The sequence below is a fragment of the Crocuta crocuta genome, unplaced genomic scaffold (genome assembly GCF_008692635.1).
Source record: "Crocuta crocuta isolate KB4526 unplaced genomic scaffold, BGI_CrCroc_1.0 scaffold115, whole genome shotgun sequence".
Classification (NCBI taxonomy): Eukaryota; Metazoa; Chordata; class Mammalia; order Carnivora; family Hyaenidae; genus Crocuta; species Crocuta crocuta.
The window spans coordinates 8,133,801-8,154,746 of record NW_027530575.1 but is presented as its reverse complement, the minus strand read 5'-3'; the positions used below and the strand labels follow the sequence as shown (position 1 = coordinate 8,154,746).

The 20,946-nt window shown below is 50.1% G+C and overlaps 1 protein-coding gene across 1 annotated transcript in view; it reads right to left on the bottom strand.

Annotated features, from left to right (window-relative positions):
* The window catches only part of OLFM2 (olfactomedin 2), a 59,258-nt gene extending 38,973 nt beyond the window's left edge, over positions 1-20,285 (bottom strand). Inside the window, exon 1 of the mRNA XM_077768029.1 lies at positions 20,206-20,285. Within this exon, the coding sequence (XP_077624155.1) occupies positions 20,206-20,277 (72 nt within the window). The 5' untranslated portion in view covers positions 20,278-20,285. The remainder of the gene's footprint in view (positions 1-20,205) is intronic.
* Between the last annotated feature and the right edge of the window lie 661 nt (positions 20,286-20,946).

Genomic DNA, 20,946 nt, shown 5'->3' with positions numbered 1-20,946 from the left:
CGCTTCACTCACTCTGCTTCAGCCACTGGTTTCCTCAGTTTCTCCAACGTTTCAGGCATATTCCCACCTCAGGGCCTTTGCACTTGCTCTTCTTTCTACTTGTAACCCTTTCTTTAGATATGAGCCCTCTCTCACTTTCTTCAGATCTTTGCTCAAATGCCACCTCCTCAGGGAGGTTACTGAATCTACGATAATCCCCTATCACACTCCACTCCCCTATGCTGCTCTGTGATTCTTCATAGTACGTGTATCACCATCTACAATATAGACTTATCTATATATTGATTTATTTCTCCCTGTCCCTGCTCTAGAACGTCATTTCCCTGAGGACAAGGGTATCTGTCTGTTTTGTTCATTGTTATTTCCCAGGCACCTAGAATAGTGCCTAGCACATAATATATGCTCAGTAAGTATTTGTTAAAATAAATGGGTGAATGAACCAATGGAGATATCCTCTAAGAATTGTTGTTACTTAGGGTAAGAGGAGAGAAGGATCAGCAGACTGGGGTGCTATTTAGGGCTATTCACAAATACCTACTCTCTGTTTTGGTCACGGTGGGACCACCCTTCTCACCCTCTTTGAAGTTAAGCATGTGACTTGTGTTGACCAATGAAATGTGAGCAAAAGTAACATTCCAGAGGAGAGCTGTAAGACTTGATGGGGGTTCGCTGTGCCTTTTTCTCTTTCAATGATCATGTCACCACAGAGCCTCTGTCATCCCAGGTCCCTGAATGACTACTATGGACAAAGTTCTCCAGCCAACGATGGATACATAGTGCCAGGGAGAAATGCCCCTATGCCTTATTAAACCACTGAGAACTGAGGCTGCTTGCTCCTACAGTGTAACTTGACCTCTCTTGACTGATACAGAGTATCTGGGGCCTTTTCCCCCAGGAAATTGTCAAGAAAAGACATTGATTCTTTGGTTCTTTGCAGGAAGTCCTCAAAGAGCCTTTTGTGGATAGCTGCTTAGACCCTCCCCATTCCTCCCATGAGGAAAAGGGTTGTCCCCAAACAGAATATCTCTTCTTCATCTCCCCTTCCTTTTTCCAGCCGCTAAAGAGGGGTGAGCGGATGGGCAAGGACATAACATATAAGATGCAGGTAATTCTCTTCAGGTGCTGTAATGACAGCAGCTGCTGGCAAGGGGCTGACAGCTCTGAGTCTGGTTCTGGATTTATGACGCCCAGGTGAGAAGCCATTCCGCTGAAGGCTCCCATCCTACAGGGATGGTTTATGGCTGAGAGTTGGCCAAAGGAGTACTGGTGGCAGCTTCCTCTCTGTTTCCTTCCAGAGATGGCCTGTGACAGCGCTCTTAGAATCTCTTAAGAATTCTTGAGAAGAATGCTAAGTTGCTCCTCCAGATCGAATCGGGGAGGGAAAGCCCGAGACGAGAATGGCCAGAGGGTCTGGGCTCACCCCTACCTCACCACTGAGCTCCTTTATTAAGTCAAACACCAGCATCCAATCTTCTGCCTCATGACTGGGGATTCTTGCTACCTGGGTTCCTGAACCCTTCAGGTAAGCCACGTTGGGGGTCTACACTTTTCTACAACCCCTTCTCATGGAGCACCTCAAATGTTCTGCTCAATCCTTAGGAGGGTGGATTTTTGATCTAGACAACTGACACATATTTATTCCGTGCCTCCTATGTGCTTGGCTACAATGGCAAACAAAGCAAGTCCTCCTTACTGAACACCTACTAGGCACCCAGATGCTTGTGTCTATATGAAGGTAGAACCCATGAATCCTAATGAACACGTGATTGCTGGTTCAGTCACTTGACAAATACTTATTGTAGGCCTACTATGCATCAGGCCTTAGAGCTCACTAATGAGCAAAATACAAAGGTTGTCTGTGGTCCTCATGGATCCTGGGGTCTAATGGGGACTCTAAAACTCTCCTTGACTAATGAGGATATTGAAGATTAGAGAGATTAAATAATTTCCCCCAAGGGCATACTGCTAGTAAAGCGCAAGGCCAGAATTCAAACCAGGTATGCTTGACTTAGAGTCCTATCACTAACTGATTATCTACTGTGTCAGCCACTGAGCTGGGGCTTTTAGGCATAAACATGCTTGACACAGAGGAGGCAATCAATAGTTTTGCTGAATAAACAAAATGGATGGAAGGATGGATATACAGAGGACAGATGAAGAGATGGCTGGATGATGGATCACGGACGGATAGAGATGAGTGGATACATGGATAGAGAGATGGGAGGATGGATGGATGGATGGATGGATGGATGGATGGAGAAACAGATGGAAGGATGGATGGGTGGAGAGCTACACTCTATATCTCACAACAGTTCTGTAAGGAAGGAATTATTATTCTCATTTTTATATGGGAAACCGCAGCTGTGAGTGGTGAAGTCACTGGCGCCCGGAGTCAAAGCAAGTCATTGAGCAAGAAGGGTGAGAGTGGATTGCAACCTTGGTCTACCAGACTCCCAGGATGCTTTCCAGAGCATTCTCGTGTGACAGCGTCCTCCCTGGTCTTACCCCAAGTCCCGTGGCAACCAGTGGCAAGGCTTAGTTAGACTGGGGGATGGGGGGTGGATCATGGATGGAAGAAATACTAGCTTTCGGCAGGTGATTTCACGGAAGCATGGATTGTGGTCCTATGAGCTACAGATGGGCCAGAATGGAGAGCAGGTCTGTTTGGGTACACGCACACACGCGCGCACACACAGTTACAGAAAACACATGGTTCACACAGGAATCCACCCACATGCATACAAGGTAGGCACACACACCATTCATACATACACACTTGCACATATATGCACACACTTCTATAGATATACACGTCCACACTTACATGCACACACACATGTACATATTAGCACAGACACATGCAACACACAAAATTGCAACTCAGAGACATACTCTTCCACACTTATGTACACATTCCCCACATACCATATGCTGCACATATGACATGCACACATTTATACTAAAGACGCACATTCTCTGAGGCTGGGGGAGGGGAATCTGTCTTCTGATTTCAATGAGACACCATCTCTCTCCCCCCTCAGAAGGCAGGAGCAAGAAGCTGTCACAGACTCACGTGTACAAACCCATATGTGCACATGCAATCACGGAACACACACCGACCCACAGTCAGGGACACAGAACTGCAGATAACACACTGAGACACATCCACACCCAGACACACTCACTCAGGAACACACTCACACTCCTTCTAGGACACGCCTTCACACACAGGAAGATGCACATGGATCTTCACGCTGGCAAACCTCATAAACTTTCTCCCTCAATTCGCACACAGCGCCATCCACACACCGAAACTCATGCCTGGACAGACGCCCCAGGATATACTCGCGTAATATCCCTCGATGTGAGAGACACGCAGAAAGACAGTTTCACACACTGGCTTCAATTCTGAAAATTTGGACTGAAAGTCCTCACCTGTGCCAAACCCAATGCCATCCCTCCCCCCCAGGGGTTGAGCAAAGCCTGGGCACAGTGATGGCACCCCCCTCCCCACTTGCCTTCAACCCCAGGGGAGCAAAGTCTTCTTTTCTTTTCAGCAAGGGGAAAGAAAGAAGTGGTGTGGTGGCCACGGGGGCTGAACGAACTGAACGAACGGAGGAGCTGGTGAAGTTAAGGAAACACTGAGGGGAGGGAGCTCCATGCATCCCACTTCTACCTACAGAGAGGAGTCCCGCGAACACACTGAAGACGGGAAGAGATGGGAGGGGGGCCCAGATCTGGAGGAGACTGAGGGAAGTTTGCAGGGGAGGCGACCCCTCTCCCCGCTGCCCAGGTCACCAGGAACACCATGAGTGACCCCGAAGGGGTCCCCCTGCCGCCCACCCCTCGCCCGTGGCCAGGGAAGCTGGAGGCGACAGAGGAGGAAGGATAATCCTGTGCTTCTGGGGGGCCCTGTCAGCCTTCACCCCTGCCCCCCAAGTCTGAGACCCGTCTGCCTCCCAGAGAGTGCAGTTCTGGGAATAAATATTCAGCACATGGTGAAGCAGGTAACCAGAAAGGAGATGCGGGGGCCGAAGGGAGGGGGGCGTGGGGGAGAGAAAAAGACAGAAAAAAAGAGATACAAAGTCAGAGACAGCGCAACAGAGATAGACACAGACACGGAGAGACAGAGAGAAGCAAACCAGGCAGAGAGAGACAGAGGGAAAAAGACAGAGAGGGAGACGGGACGATTCAGAGATACACAGACGGGCAGAGATCCTGAAGGTGGAGACACCCCGAGCCCCCGCGGCTCCCGCATTCGGAGGCAAGGTCCGCCCGGGACCCCCGGAATCTCCGCTCCCGCTCCCCCCCCACTCGGCCGGCCCCGGCTCAGTTCCGCAGCCCTCACCGCCTCCGCCGGGGCCGAGCGAGCCTAGTGCACTGTCGGCGCTCGGACACCGCTCGCGGATCCTGGGAAGCAGTAATAATAATGCCAAGAATGACCAGCGCGGAGACGCNGCCGAGGGCTCGCCCAGGGAGACGCGCTGAACAAAGGGGCAGGGGTGTTGAGCTGCCCTTTTTTCTGAGCTTAACACGGGGAGGCAGGTGCTGACGCTCTGTGACCTCCAGCAAAGAGCTCTCCGCCTCAGTTTCCTCACCTGCAACCTGGGTGGTGGTGAGGACCCATGTACCTAATATGTGTAAAGGGCTAGGGTGTCCTGAGAATCAAGTGAGAGATTTATTGAACATCTACTATGTGCCAGGCACTGTGAACAAAAGATAAAAATGCCCGCCTTTGTGGAGCTGCTGAATGTTACATGGGGTGAGACAGACAAGAGATAGGAGAGGGGAAAGTAAAATAAGAAGGCTATGGGGAGGAAGGGGCATCCAGACTAAGTAGGAGAGTTAACTTTAGTCAGGAGGGTTGGGGAGTGACATTTGGGCAGAGACCTGAAGAAGGTGAGGGAGGGAGCCTTTTGGCTCTCTGAGGGAAGAGGTCCGGACAAGAACAGCATGTGCAAAGGCCCTGGGGCAGGAACACAAGTATTCAAGGAACAGGCCAGTGTGGTGGGAACAGAGTGAGCTGCAGGAAAGTGGGGGTGGGAGGGGGAAGATGTGCTGGTAAAGTACTTTGCAGAGTGTCTGGGACATGGTGTTTCATAAGTAGTAGGTGCCATTGTTATTATTTGTGACTGGTGATGAGCTCTAAAAAATGAGATGTGTCCTTGCCTCCTTGTACTACAGCTTACATTTACAAGTGCTGAACACTTTGCAAATGTGCTGGCTGAGCACCAGCTGCAGCCTCCCATGAAAAGTACGGCAACATCCCTATTTGCAGGTGAGGAAACTGGGCTCAGAGAAGAGAGGGGACCAGGTGGAGGTGACCCAGCAGGGAAATGGAGGCCCAGGATTTTAACCCAGTCTGTCTGATTTCAGACTCCAAAACCACTGGGCTCCAAGGTCTCCCAGCTTAGAGGATTTGGAACCCACTGATGCTCGCTCTCTCGCCATGGGTACTGTAGGAAACTGCCCTCGCGGCTTCCTGTCAAGCTTCTCCAAGGAGTGGTCTACACTCACATCTGCATCTGCGGCCTCCACTTCCTCACTTCCAACCTCCTGAGTGTTTCCAAACTCCTTTCACCGAAGGCAGCAGTGGCCTTCTGATTTGCCAGTCCCACAGCGTCACGCGAGCCCTCAGTCTCACAGGTTAGTCTTCATGGATCATTCCCTCTTTCCTGAAAGTAATTTCTCTTTTGATTCCGGAGACACCTTATCATTTCCTAGTTCTGCCCTCACCTCTCTGGCTGCATCATCACTGTCTCCTTCCTTCTCCCTAAATGTCTACATTTCACAGGGTTGTCCTGAGTCTCCACTCCTCTCATTCTTTTTTTTTTTTTTTAATATTTTTTATTTATTTCTAGGAGAGAGAGAGACAGCGTGAGCAGGGGAGGGTCAGAGAGAGAGGGAGACACAGACTCTGAAACAGGCTCCAGGCTCTGAGCTGGCAGTCAGCACAGAGCCCGACGCGGGGCTCGAACCCACGAACCGCGAGATCATGACCTAAGCGAAAGTCGGACGCTTAACTGACTAAGCCACCCAGGCGCCCCTCCACTCCTCTCATTCTTTATACTGTGCCTGGACCATCATACCCACTCGCAAAATTTTGGTTCTATCTGGCATGCCCCCACCTCAGGACCTTTGTACTTGCTGTGCACTGCTTGCTGTCTACTTTACCCAGAACGTCATTACCACAGATACACATATAGCTGCCTCTTTACTTCGTTTATATCTCTGCTGTATTATTCTGTAGGTCAGAGCCATGCCCTACCTTTCTCCAGAAAACTACATTCCCCGGGTTCCCTTGCACACTGGCTTCCTGTTAGGCTCATCCAATGGGAGGCACTGAAAGGGGACTGGAGGGTAGGGAGGAAGGGAGAGGCCAGGGTATTTCTCCCCACTCTTTCTGCTTGGGGTTGTGGTGTGTTCCAACAGTGGCTACACCCCCTCCATGGTCTGACTCCCACACAAAAGCCCCTCCCGCACCACAACACCCACTTATCAGGTCCGTCCAACAGCTTTGTACTGTGTTTTATTGCTGGATTTCTTGATCATCCCATCAGTTTGACTTTTCAACTCTTCCATCATACACTTAACCAATTCCCTGTATTAAATTTCCTCTTTTTGAAACACCTAGAGTAGTCCGTTTTCCTAACTGAACTCTGAGTGACACGGCCACTCTGAAAAGACCTTCCCCGGCCACCTCATTGACAATACGAGCCCACACCACTCTCTTTCCCTTACTCGGCTCTATTTTCTTGAACAACATTGATCATGATGGGACATCACTTTTATTTGTTATGATCTGTCTCACCCATAAGACTTCCAACCTCACAAGGGTACCTACGTGCCTGTATTTTTCACACTGAAACCCCAGGGCTGAGAATAGTGCTTGGCACATACTGCAGATGCTCAAAATTTTTTTGTTGATTGACTGACTAAATGAATCCGCAGCTGAGGCTCCCAAAGGTAAATGTACAGCCCAGATCTCCAACTGGAGTTCAGACCCGTATGCCCATCAGCCTCTTGGGCATTTCCATTTGTCTTTCACAGAACTAACAGCACATGACACCCACCAGAACAAACTCAATCAGAAAGAAAGGCAGTCCTGGTGATGATGTGGAGAAATGGGAATCTATTGCTAGTGGGAACATAAAATGTTATGACCACTTTGAGAAATGACTTAGCAGTTTCTTAAACGTTAAACAGAAGCTTAAAATAAGACCCAGCAATTCTACCTGCTTAAGAGAAATAAGGGCATATGTCCATGGAAAGACTTGAATGTGAATATTCACGCGAGCATTTTCCATTGTGAATGAAGCCATCCAAATCCCCATCAGCTAGCGAATGGATAAAAAAATTGTGGTACATCCATACAAGGGAATGTTATTCAGCAATAAAAAGGAACAAACTACAGATATACACTACAACATGGATGAACCTCAAAAATATTTTGCTGGGGCACCTGGGTGGCTCAGTCAGTTAAGCATCCTATCTTGATTTCAGTTCAGGTCATGATCGCACAATTGTGAGAATGAGCTCCCCGCATTGGGCGCCGTGCTGACTGTGAAGCCTGCTTGACATTCTCTTTCCCTCTGCCCCTCCCGTGCTCACGAGTACCAGCACTCTCTCCCTCTAAAAAAAAAAAAAAAAAATTAAAAATTAAAAAAAATATTGCTAGGTGAAAGAAACCAGATACAACAAGCCACATTTTGGATCATTCCATCTCTACAAATTGTCCAGAAAAGGCAAATCAACAGAGGCAGAAATTAGATTAGTGACTGTCTGGAACTGGGGGAGGGAGGGGGAGGGATGGGCTGCAAAGGGACACAAGGGGTCTTTTAGGGGGCCTGGGAATGTCCTAAAACTGGGTTGGGGTGACGTTTGCACAACTCTACACATTTACTAAAAAGTCACCGAACTGCACACTTGAACAGGTAGGCTTTAAGGCATGTAAATTACACACCAACCACACTGTAAGGGGGGGGCAGTCCTCAATTTCCCGGCAAGCCCTCTCCCCTGAGGTGCCCTGCAATTGCACTGATGTGAGAATGAGTCCTTAAATTCTGTGCCCTAGTTTCCCTGCTTGCCTCACCCTGGTCCTGGCCCCAATATACCCACAGTTAGAAACTATTGGGGCGCCCGGGTGGCTCAGTCGGGTAATCGTCCGACTTTGGCTCAGGTCATGATCTCACAGTTTGTGGGTTCGAGCCCCACATAAAGCTCACTGCTGTCAGCGTGGAGCCGGCTTCAGATCCTCTGTCCCCCTCTCTTTCCTTGCCCCTCCCCTGCTTGCTCTCTCTCTCTCTCTCTCTCTCAAAAATAAACATTAAAAAACCCCAAAACTATAGACTGTGCCATTACCCTTCTTTCTCCTTCCCTGCTCCATCCAAACCAGCACCAATGACCCCTGATCTTGATACAGAAACATCTCCAGAAAGTATCCCTTCTTCTCCATCACCATTCTCGCTCTAAGCACTGTGTTGGAGAGTGCTGTAGGTTGAATATTTACATCCCTCACCCCCCTCCCCCACGCCAAATTCCTTGGTTGAAACCTGAACCCCAAGGTGACCATATTTGAAGATTAGGCCTTTGGGAACTGATCTGGGTGGAGCCCTCACGAATAGATTAGTGTCCTTATAAAAGAGACTTCAGAACTCTCTCTCTCCACCACTAAGGACATAATGAGAAGACACCAAGAAACGGTCCTTACCAGACACCAAATCTGCCAGCACTTTGATCTTGGACTTCCAGCCTCCAGAACTATGAGCAACAAATGTCTGTGGTTTAGAAGCCACTCAGTCCACGGTATTCCATTAGAGCAACCTGAATGGACCAGGACCAGGAGCCACAGAAAGAAATGTTTTTTTCCCCTGACCTGAAAATTCTCAGGAGGGGAAAAAGCTCACAACTGTCAGAAACAGTAACAATAGTTGCTAAGACTCGTTGAGTACTTACCATGTGCTAGGTATCATTTGCAGCAAGGTACATGTAACAACTCACTTAGCCCTTCTGACTGTCCCTGAGTAGAAGTAGATAGGATTATAAGATGACATAGGATTACAGTTCCCGTTTTTAAAATGAGGAAACAGAGGCACAGAGATACTAAACATTTCCCAAAGGCCCCCAGGATACTACCAGACAATCAGGCTCCCGAGTCTACACAGTGCATCGTCACCTGGGCCTATTCACAGGGGAAAGAATAAATGCTGATCCCTACCTCACATCCTATGCAAAAATCAATTCCATATAGATTGTCCATCTAAATGTGAAAGGTAAACACTAAATCTTTTAGAAGAAAATATAGAAGAGTATCGTCATTACTCTGTGGGTAGGCAAAGATTTCTAAAACAGGACACTAGCAAGCACTAACTTTAAAGGGGGGAAATATTATTTGAACTACATTAAAATTAATTTCTGGGGCACCTGGGTGGCATCCAACTCTTGATTTTGGTTTGGGTCATGTTCCCAGGGTCATGGGATTGCCCCACATTTGGCCCGCAGTGAGCATGGTGCCTGCTTGGGATTCTCTTCCTCTGTCCCTCCCCAACTCGCACATGCCCTCCCTTCCTCTCTCTCTCTTTAAAATAAAATAACATTAGAAATTGAGAAAGTCCATTGATCAAAATGCCATTAAGAGAATGAAAAGACAAGCCACAGAGTAGGAGAAGATATTTGCAATCCTAATATCCAACAGAGAGCTCGTCTGAATTTTTTTAAGATTTCTTTTTAATGCTTATTCATTTTTGAGAGAGAGAGAGACAAGAGTGTGAGTGGGGGAGGGGCAGAGAGAGAGGGAGGCACAGAATCCAAAGCAGGGTCCAGGCTCCGAGCTGTCAGCCCAGAGCCCGATGTGGGGCTCAAACCCACAAACCGTGGGATCATGACCTAAGCTGAAACCAAGAGTCAGATGCTTAACTGACTGAGCCACTCAGCACCTCATTTTTTTTTTATTTCTTTAAAAGTAATCTTTACACCCATCTGGGGCTCAAACCCACAATCCCAAGATCAAGAGTCACATGCTCTACTGACTGACCCAGCCAGGCGCCCCACTCATATCTTAATTTTAATTTATATAAGATATGGATAGATAGATCGAGACACCAATACAAAATCTGGATACACACACACACACACACACACACACACACACTACTACAAATGAGTAAGAAAGGTAGGTAGCATAATAAAGCATTTCACAAAAGGGAGTAGTGAGTGGTCAATAAGCATGTGAAAATGTATTTAACATTAAGAGTCACAGGAAATGTAAATTGAATCCGAAACGTGCCACCACTACGCACCACCCATCACAACATCTAAAGTAAAAAGGAAAGACAGCACCCCGTGCTGGTGACAATGTGCAGCCGCTAGAATGTGCAGACGCTACTGGCGGAAGAGGAAATGGAAAAACTGAAGAGTCTTGGAACTCTGGAAAACCAGCAAGATCTCCTAAAGCCCAATAATTTCCTCCCCCAAGACGCAGCAATTCCACCCTCAGTGAATACAGCCGAGTCTCTGGATTTGCAGATTCCATACTGGCAAACTCACTTACTCACGACAATTTATTTGCAACCCCAAGATCGATACTCATGGGGCTTGTGTGGTCATCCGTGGACATGCAGACAGAGGCAGAAACGGAGTCCCCAGTGCATGGGTTCTCAGATGAGATCCAACTTGCCCATACTCTGCCTTCTTATTTTAGCTCTTAAAAAAATGTTTATTTACTTATTTATGAGACAGAGAATGTGCACGAGCAGCAAGGGGCAGAGAGAGAGAGGGGGAGACAGAAAAGCCCGAGCAGGCTCTGCGCTGTCAGCACAGAACCCGACGTGGGGCTCGGACTCACAAACCCAGAGATCATGACCTGAGCCGAAGTCGGACGCCTAACCGGCACTGAGCCCCCCAGGCGCCCCCTGTTTTAGCTGTTATGCCTGTAAACAAGCATCTTTTTCATACACTATTTAGTGCCAAGATTTTCACTTTTTTTTTTTAATGTTTTATTTATTTTTAGGAGAGAGAGAGAGAGAGACAGCGTGAGCAGGGGAGGGTCAGAGAGAGAGGGAGTCACAGGCTGAAACAGGCTCCAGGCTCTGAGCTGGCAGTCAGCACAGAGCCCGATGTGGGGCTCGAACCCACGAACTGCGAGATCATGACCCAAGCGAAAGTCGGACGCTTAACCGACTAAGCCACCCGGGCGCCCCAAGATTTTCACATTTTTGTGCTTTTTATTGGTGATTTCACTCTTTTAGGTGGTCCCCAAGCACAGTACTAAGTACCGTCCAGTGTTCTAAGGGAAGCAGGCCGTGACGTGTCTTCAGAGAAAATACGTCTTGTCACTAAGCTTCATTCGGGCATGAGTTATAATGCCTTTGGCCATGAGTTTGAGGCTAATGAATCAACAATATATAAGAAATGAGGTGTTTTTAAACAGAAACATACATAAAACGAGGTGGCATGTTGTTTGCTCAATAAAAATGTGACCAGAGGCTTGCAGAAACCCCGCCCTGCGACGATTCAGTGCAGTGGATCAGAATTTGCTAATGCCCAACAGGAAGGCGAACGAGAGCTCACCGAAGACAGAGCATCAGAATATTTACAGCAGCGCTGCTCGCATCGGCCAGAAACTCCACCAGCCCAAACGCCCAGAAACAGCAGAACGAATATATCACGGTAGAGTCACATAGCGGAGCCACCAAGTGATGAAAACGACGGAGCCACAAAGTGATGAAAACGGGCAATGAAAACAAAACGGTAATATGTGGGATCTTACAAACATAACGTTTGGCAAAAGAAGCCAGGCCCCCAAAATTACACATGTCAAGATGTCATTAAGTTATAAAGTCAGCCGGGGGCGCCTGGGTGGCTCAGTAGGTTAAGCCACCAACTTCGGCTCAGGTCATGATCTCAGGGTTCGTGAGTTCGAGCTCTGCGTCGGGCTCTGCACTGGCAGCGTGGAGCCTGCTTGGGATTCTCTCTCTCTCCCCCTCCCCCACTCGCATTCTGTTTCTCTCAAAATACATTTAAAAAAATTTACTCAAACATATGAATTCAGGTATCAAGTATGCAAATATAAGTTCCGGGGGCGCCCGGGTGGCTCAGTCGGTTAAGCGTCCGGCTTCGGCTCAGGTCATGATCTCACGGTTCGAGGGTTCGAGCCCCACGTCAGGCTCTGTGCTGACAGCTAGCTCAGCTTCGGATTCTTCGTCTTCCTCTCTCTCTGACCCTCCCCTGCTCACGCTGCCTCTCTCTCTCTCTCTCACAAATAAATAAAACATTTAAAAAATTTTTTAAAAAAAGAAAATATAAGTTCCATCTGTCTGATGTGCAGCAGGTAAAAATGACAGAACTCTCTGGTAGAAAAGCCAAATAACACAAACCAAGCAAACCTAAGCGTCCTTTGCAATCAGCCATGTGGCCTCTATGGAGGCCATCCTGGCCCCCGGGGTATCTCATTCACATGTGAGAAAGGCACGAATTCCTGTCCACACAGCCTTGAGTGCCTCAGAGCACAAATGGTGTCAGTCTTCTAGCCTGTGCCTGCCTTCAGTGCTGGGTCTGGTGACAGCAAGCCTGTGGAAATGCCGTTGAAACACGTCTCCCTTTTTTCTCCCCGGAAGACTCGGGGCCCCACACCCTTCCTGTAACTGCTTCCCTGCCTGGTTCAGAACTCCAGGAAGTGGCTGAGAAGGAGACAGTTGTGTCCTTGTTAAGGACCCCAGACCCCAGCGACGAGAGGCACACTCCCTCCATTCCCCAACTGTTGGATCCTCTAGGCCTCTGGCTGCCTCCAATTTGCCTCAGGCCTTGTCAGCTCCTGAGGTGACCCTGTCTTCAGGCCCTTACTCTCTCACTCCAGTGTCTTCCGTGTTATAGCCAGGGGCTCGGGCCCTCACACAAATCCAGCCCCGGCTCATTCGTGGCTTTAAAACCTTATACTCCACCCACAGAAAAGCAAACAATCTGGTTTAAAAAATGGGCAAAGGAGGGGCCCGGGGTGGCTCAGTCGGTTGAGCAGTTGAGCATCCGACCTTGGCTCAGGTCATGGTCTCACAGTTCTTGAGTTCGAGCCCTGTATCGGGCTCTCTGCTCTCAGCACAGAGCCTGCTTCAGACCCTCTGCCTCCCTCGTTCTCCGCCCCTCCCCCACCATCCCTCTCAAAAACAAATATTTTTAAAATAAAAAACGGACAAATGGAAGCTACACAAACAAAAAGAAACACATAAGAAGCCCAACATCACCAACTCTTTTAAAAAATCTTTTTAATGTTTATTTTATTTTTGAGAGAGAGAGAGAGAGAGACAGAGCGTGAGCAGGAGAGGGGCAGAGAGAGAGGGAGACACAGAATCCGAAACAGGCTCCAGGCTCCGAGCTGTCAGCACAGAGCCCGACGCGGGGCTTGAACCCTCGAACCGTGAGATCAGGACCTGAGCCGAAGTCGGACCATCAGCCCACCGAGCCCCCCAGGCGCCGCACTACGTCTTCACGAAATGCAAATCAAAACCACAAAGAGAGATCACGTCACAACCCATCAGGATGGGCTGAAGTCAAAAAATTAGCAGCAACAAGGCAGTTGGCGAGGACGTGGAGAAACCAGGACGCCCGGGCGCTGTCGGCGGGAATGCAAAATGGTGCAGCTGCTGCTGAAAACAGTGCGTCGGCTCCTCAAAACACTAAATGTGTTATTACCGTCAGATCCAGCAATCGCCCCTCTGGGCACACACCCGGGAGTGAGAAGTAAGGTCTCAAAGAAATACTTGCACCCCACCTTCAGAGCAGCAGCCAAATGCAGTAGACCCACATGGTGGAATAGTATTCAGCCCTAAAAAAGGAGGGACCTCGGACACATGCTATTACATGGAGCGAGCGTTTTGAGGACACAATGCTAAGTGAAAGAAGCCATTCACAAAAAGACAAATATCTCACGGTTCCACTTACATGAAGCACCTAGAGTCCTCATATTCACAGAGACAGGAAGCAGAAGGGGGTTCACNTTGCTTAAGACGGAGACTTTCCGTTTTGCAAGATGAAAAGAGTTCTGGAGACAGGTGGGGGGGACAGCTGCACAACCACATAAATGTACTTACCGCTAGATAACCGCATGTTTGTTTTTTATTAAAAAATGTTTTTTTAACGCTTATTCATTTTTGAGAGACAGAGAGGCAGAGCATGGGCAGGGGAAGGGCAGAGAGAGAGGGAGACGCAGAATCCAAAACAGGCTCCAGGCTCTGAGCTGTCAGCACAGAGCCCGACACGGGGCTCGAACTCACAGCCCGTGAGATCATGACCTGAGCCAAAGTCGGACGCTTAACCGACTGAGCCCCCAGGTACCCCCAGAGAACCACACATTTAAAAATGGGGAAGGGGTGCCAGGGCGGCTCGGTCGGTTAGGCACCTGGCTCTTGAGTTTGGTGTGAGTCATGGTTCGTGGGTTCATGAGATTGAGGCTCACAGCAGGCTTCACTCTCTCCCTCTGTCTCTGCCCCTTCCCCACTCATGCTCTCTCTCTCTCAAAATAAATAAACTAAAAAATATACATATCTTTAAAAAGTAGCATAAAATATGAGGACTGATGGGTATGGGGGAGAGAGGAAGGGAGGCGATGGGCATGGAGGAGGGCACTTGTGGGGATGATGAGCACTGGGTGTTATACAGAAACCAACTTGACAATAAACTATTAAAAAAATCAAATAAAATAAAAAACAAAAAAAATAAAACACATAACACAAAACACCCGAAAAAAAAACTAGCATAAAAAAATATGCAATTTTTATGGCATTTTAGATGGCAATTTTTATGTTCTGTGTATTTTGCCACAAGTAAAAAAAAAACTATTTAAACACACACACACACACACACACACACACCCTTACTTAATCCTGAGAACGACCCCACGTGGGCTGTGTCACACCCTTCCACATGACCAGTGGCTCGCCTGGTGTCTCTCACATAGGAATTACTACATAAATTAGGAAGAGAAAGATTATCATGTCCTCGCCATGTATTTTTCTTGGGAACACCTTTTTCAGGGCCCAAAAGGTGAGGGGCTATTTGCCATTTCTTTCAATGGCTTCAACTGTCTTTGCCTCTTGGTTTCTTTCTTCTCACGCTGTGACTTCCTGTCTTCTCGTCTGCTAAGCAGGGCTTAGACGCTAGCTGGCCGGGATTGCTACAACTATGAGCAAAGTATGAGTAAACAGGCACTAAGAGCCTCCCAGGGCTCCCAAAACAGCACAGATAAGCTTCTGCGCACAGACTTCGTGGAGTCTGTTCTGACTCCCCTCTGTTCCTCCTGGTTTCTTGCTGGTTTGTGGCTGAGCGGTGGATGCATGAAGTTGTGAGATACCCCAGCCCTCCACTCAGCATGAAGACATACCCGTGTTTTCAGACGAGAGCTCCCGAAATGTGCAACTCCTGTCACAACTCCCTTCTCCCCAGCACAGCTAGACTCAGCTTCGAGAAACTGAATCTTCCACCCCACCCCTTATTAGCTCAAACCACCACCCAGACCTTGGTGTCTGGTGTGAGGCTCAAAATACAGAAGACTCCAAATGAAAGCATTCTAAATGTGCACAGGGTGCATGAATAAGCCAAATCAGCAAGTTACTGCTCCCCAAGGCATGACACCGAGTGCTAGGGACACAGTCGTGGCCCACACCCGATGCCAGGCTCATGAGCAATCCATCCACGTGCACACGGTCAGCCCATAGGGAAAGAGTCACTGTGTACACATACCTGCAGGCGTGATCATGGCACACATGTGCCATGCTCGGTCAATGCCCAGGGCGTGGTTCTGAAACACACACACACACACACACACACACACACACACACACACACCCATGGACACTGCAGATGAACTCCTACAGGACCAGGGGCAGAGTGAGGCAAGTGAGATGTGAGTCAGTCAAATGCAGAGTTAGTTCCCATGTTTACTTACAATTTTGATATGTTTGTTTCACAGATTTTTTTACATTAATTTTGATTTTCTTAAAATATTATTTATCTTGGTTTCAGACTTTTTACAGGGAGCATCCCCTGCAGTTCTTTTTTTTTTTTTAATTTTTAATGTTTATTTATTTTTGAGAGATAGAGTGTGAGACAGACAGGGGCAGAGAGAGAGGGAGACACAGAATCCGAAGGAGGCTCCAGGCTCTGAGCTGTCAGCACAGAGCCCAGTGCGGGGCTCCTGCAGTTCTGCACCCAAGACTAGTGCCTCAGTGGCACCGACACCTCCGCCGGCCAGGGCACGGACACACACCAGGACATCTGCCTGCACACCTTCACCATGGCCACGGGGACACACATCATCTCCGCACAAACCTCGTTTTACCACTAGGTGTCACCCTAGCTCTTTCATCTTGGGCCCAGGCTTCACCACCCCACCTGGGACCGAGGAAGAAAATGTCCAATTCGCTTATTATCTGAGAGTCCTCAGGACCTCCTTTCGCCGCCTTCTGCCTGGGACATCTGCACTTCTGGAAGGAGCCCAGGAGAACAGTGTGCTAACCCCAAACAGTGGTGCCCTGTCATGGTGGAATTTGAGACACAGATGAAGAAGATGGGGTTTCCTGATGCCTCCGATCCAAGAGCAATGGCTGACTTGAAATGGGTACAGGATGGCCCAAGGAGACGGCTGTTCCCTCACCCCCCCCCTTTGGTGCAAGAGTCCCACTGTTTTGGAAAGAAAGAGACTCTGTGTGTGTGTGTGGGGGGATCCACTCATTCATCCATTCAAGTTTTTATTTTAACAGATATTTGCTGAGCACCTCCTGTGTGCCAGGCTCTGTTGTAGGCACTGGAGATACAACAAAGTCCACAGTCCCTGATGAGCTGCCACTCTAGGGGGAGACAGACAATGAATGAAATAGACTGTGGAGAGGTAGTGACAGGCTATGAAGAAAGATGACAGAGTAACAGCTCAGAGGGTGGCCATGGGGAGGTCATTTTAGATGGTTAGTCAGGGTGGGCCTCTTGGAGGAGGTGTCATTTAAACAGAAGGAGAGGAAGGGAACAGTTCCCAGGCAGAGGACATGGCAAGTGCAAAGGCCCTGAGGCCTGCAGTACAAACTAAACTACTCCCTCAACCCTCCCTTCCTATGGGGACCCCAGGGAGGAGATGACTTTAAATCCAGGTAGTGTCCAAAAATATAGCTAGATCTTAGGGAGGACTTCCCAGTAGTCAGGAAATGGGCATCTTTCCCACAGGGAAAGCTATACAGTAGTTTCCAGGGCATTCACAGGTCAGACACAGAACATCTGAACAGACCCTGGATGGATGGATGACTCCTCTGACAGGTGCCCACTCTCCTGCTCTCACGATCAAATCCAAACTCCTGTCTACAGCCCACAAGTTCCCACTTGGCCTGGCCCCTCCTGGCTCCTCTGGCCTCACCTCCCCCCCCCCTCCCCTCCACTCACTCCGCTCTCACTTCTCTCACACCAGCCTCCTTGCTGCCAGGATGTTCTCACATCAGGGACTTTGCACTTGCTGTTCCCGCTGCCTCGAATGCAATTCTGGGTACTCAGCAGGCATTCTCTCTCACCTCCCTCGGGGTCACCTCAAGTACCACCTCCTTACAGACACTAGCTTGGGCCACGCCTGCTAAAACTGCCACCCACACCAGCACTCTTTAATCCCCTTTATCCTTTGTATTATTCTTCACGCCACTTGCATTGTAGTACATATTCATTTCACTGTTGACACTGTGTTATATATTTATTCACTTCTTGCCTGTCTCTCCTGCCGGAAGATCGTCTCCTGGAGGACAGGGATTTGATAATTTGGTTCAGAGCTACATCCCCAGTGCTTACTCATGTCTGTCGATTGAATGAATAAATCAAGGATTTCTAGCAAGAATTCATGGAGCCCAGGGCCCATCAGGGACTGAGAAGGGGGCTATGGGAACAGATGGTGGGGGAGGCGGAGAGGGGACAGAGCATTCATTCTTCAGAGCCCTCCCTTCTCTGGGCGCCAGGCTAGGTGGGCACCTAGGCGCAGAGACCCGTTCATGATGCTGTAGTGCCCGTGGTGGCCGCCTGGAGGCACTGCAGCCCGCGGCAGGACGCCGCCAGCCGCAACTGATTACCTCAGTTTAGCTCTGCTCCACCCACCGTTTAGCCCCGCCTTCCTAACCCAATCTAGTCCCGCCCCCACCCAGCCCCTTTTAGCCCCGCCTCCAAGAATCCCTGTGTTAGTCCCGCCCCCAAGCAGCTCCCTTCCCGACGTGGGGTCTGTAAACCCCCCATAGCACCTTTCACTGCACTCTCCTGGGCCACTAGCCAGTCTTGGCGACAGGTCAAGGAATCGAAAGTTCCCCAGGAGCTAGCAGGGGTGTAGGGAGGCAGGAGGACCCCGAGGTGGGGGTTCCCCGAGATCCTTCTTGGAAGCCAAGTTCACCTTCACTCCTGGTTCGTTGTTAACCAGCATTCTCTCACCCTTCGGGCTCTTCTGGTCTCTCTTTCCTTCTCTCTGGCTGACATATCAATTGAGTATCTACCGTGTGCAGACTGATGCCAGGCACTGAGCACACTTCCCTTCCCAGCCAGGATGTGGGTCCCAAGGACCCCACAACCTCGCCTAGGGGCCTGGAGATCCCATTTAGAGTCTGATCTCCATCCCTTCCAACGACCCCTGGGGTGGGTCTCAGGGTCTGATTCCTTTCTTCCTTGACCAGGAAAGAGAAGGTGCCAGCACTATTTTCCCTCTGAGCTTCTACCTCAAAAACTCTTCTAGTTTTGACACAGCCACTGCCCCCACCCATGGAGTGGATTATTAAACAAGAAAGTAAACGTGTGGGCTCAGGAACCGTACCGCCGTGGTTCAATCCTAGCTCTGCCACTCCTCAGCTCTCTGAGCTTGACATAATGACTTCACTTTTCTATGCCTTGGTTTCCCCATCTGTAAAATGAAGGTAGCAATAACATGCACTAGTAGGTAGGTGCCAGGAGGTTGTTAAACGCCTTCGCTCATGTCGTGTGCCTGAAACAGCGCCCAGCACATAATAAACACTTAATAAATGTTAGCTGGATTGTAATTATTATTTTAGATTCCCGCTTCCCTCTGAGCTCCTGCAGATCTGAGAATGTGAGGGGGCTCCCACCTCCAAGATGGAGGAGGAAAGAGATTTCCTGATCGCTGAGGAACACGGGGACCCCCTCCACATTTTGCAAGGCCCCTCAAGCCTGCCCAAGAGATGGGGGTACTGTGGAGAGGAAGGCTTGCTTCCATGAAAGCATGAATGGAGTTACAAGGCACCAGCACACACATACACACATGCACACAGATGCATGGATGCACACATTTGCACACACAGCCCTTGCTTTTCACTCTCCTTTTAGAGTGATTTACTCAAAGGCGCAGAATAGCACAGGTCACCCCAAACTCTTGCACAGCCACACACCTGGTCACACACGTTTTGTACAACCCCCAAGCAATGGACAGAATCAGGACACACACAGACCTTTACCCACAGCTTCAGCTGCCCAGATATGGCCAGGATTAACACAATCCTCACTCACTCTCATACCGCCAGTCACACGGACGCACAAGTCCAGGGGGCAGGCTCACAAGCTTCACACTGTCACATCAACCCTCCCGCCACAGCCTCCCGCTGTCACACACAGACTCCCTCTCACGTACAAACACCCTCCTCCATCACACCCCCAACTCATGCACAGCCCAACACACAAACTCTCAGTCACACCGTGACACAGACACACACGTTTACCCAGCACTCCTCCGACACCTCACACACGTCCCCATCAGTCACTCACACGTGAGCCCCACCCCCTTCCCCACATGGGGGTGCAGGTGAGGAGTGGGGGGGCTGCAGAATTTGGGCACCTCCTGCCATAATGGGGGGCGTGAAGGGGTAGGCAACACCCCAAGGCCCCCTGAAGTTGCCCTTCCAACCCCACTCAGCTCCAGTGAGACGGCGCGTGTGGGCTCCGGCTCAATGAGAGGTTGAGAACCCTGAAGCTGGGGTCACACTGTCCCCCAAGCCATGGCAGCTTGAGGCTGGATGTGAGGCCCCTCTTCTTTCCCCCCAAAGCCAGGGTGCACATCTAGCCCCTCCCCCGCTGCGACCCCCGCCCCTCTCAACCCCGGGGGGGCTTATGGAACCCCAAACCGCATTTCTGTCGGGACCCGTTCAGACCCTCGTCCCTCCTGGAGCCCCTCGCGCCTGCACCTGCCCGCCAGGCCCCTACCTGTCCGGCGAGGCCTGAGCACAGCAGCAGCAGCAGCAGCAGCAGCGGCGGCGGGACCGTGAGCGGCCACATGACGCGCCCCCGGCNAAAGAGGGGTGGGTGGGGCCAAGGGGCGGGGGCAGTGAGAGAAGGCCTGGCAACGGAGAAGAGAAGGGAGAGAAACTGAGGCAGAGCCTGTGAAAGGGAACGTGGAGGGACGGGGGTCACTGCCGGGACAGGGGAGGTGGGACCGAGACGGAAGGCGGCGTGAGAGACAGACGCAGGGCGGGAGGCCGTTGGGCCTGGGCCGCTGGGGACCGACCGGGAGGGCCTGGCCCCCGAAGCGCGCGACCTCCCACCTCGCGCTCCAGGCGCCCCTTCCTCAAAGTCTCCCTTCCCCGCCACACCCGAGAGTCTCTCACTCCCTTCAGTGGCCCCGGACGGGAGACCGAGCCCCAGACCCCGAAAGGACCAAAATATTCACGCGCCTCCAACGAGGACATTCGCATATGAAGGGCGTCGTCGTCCAGCCTCCAGCCTTTCCCGCTTCCCCCTCGTCTCCGCGTTCATTCGCCTTCCCTCCCTTAGTCAGTGGCTTTTTTGGTGGGGGGAGCAAGCCAGTCAGGTTACGGGGAATCGGCTCTAACACAGGGGGGTGGGGAGGCCTGGCACTTCTCTGACGCTCCTGTGTGCCAGGCAGGTAGCGCACCACGGATGGTTTTGTCAAAGCAAGAAGGAGGTTTGCGTCCAATGGACCGGGGT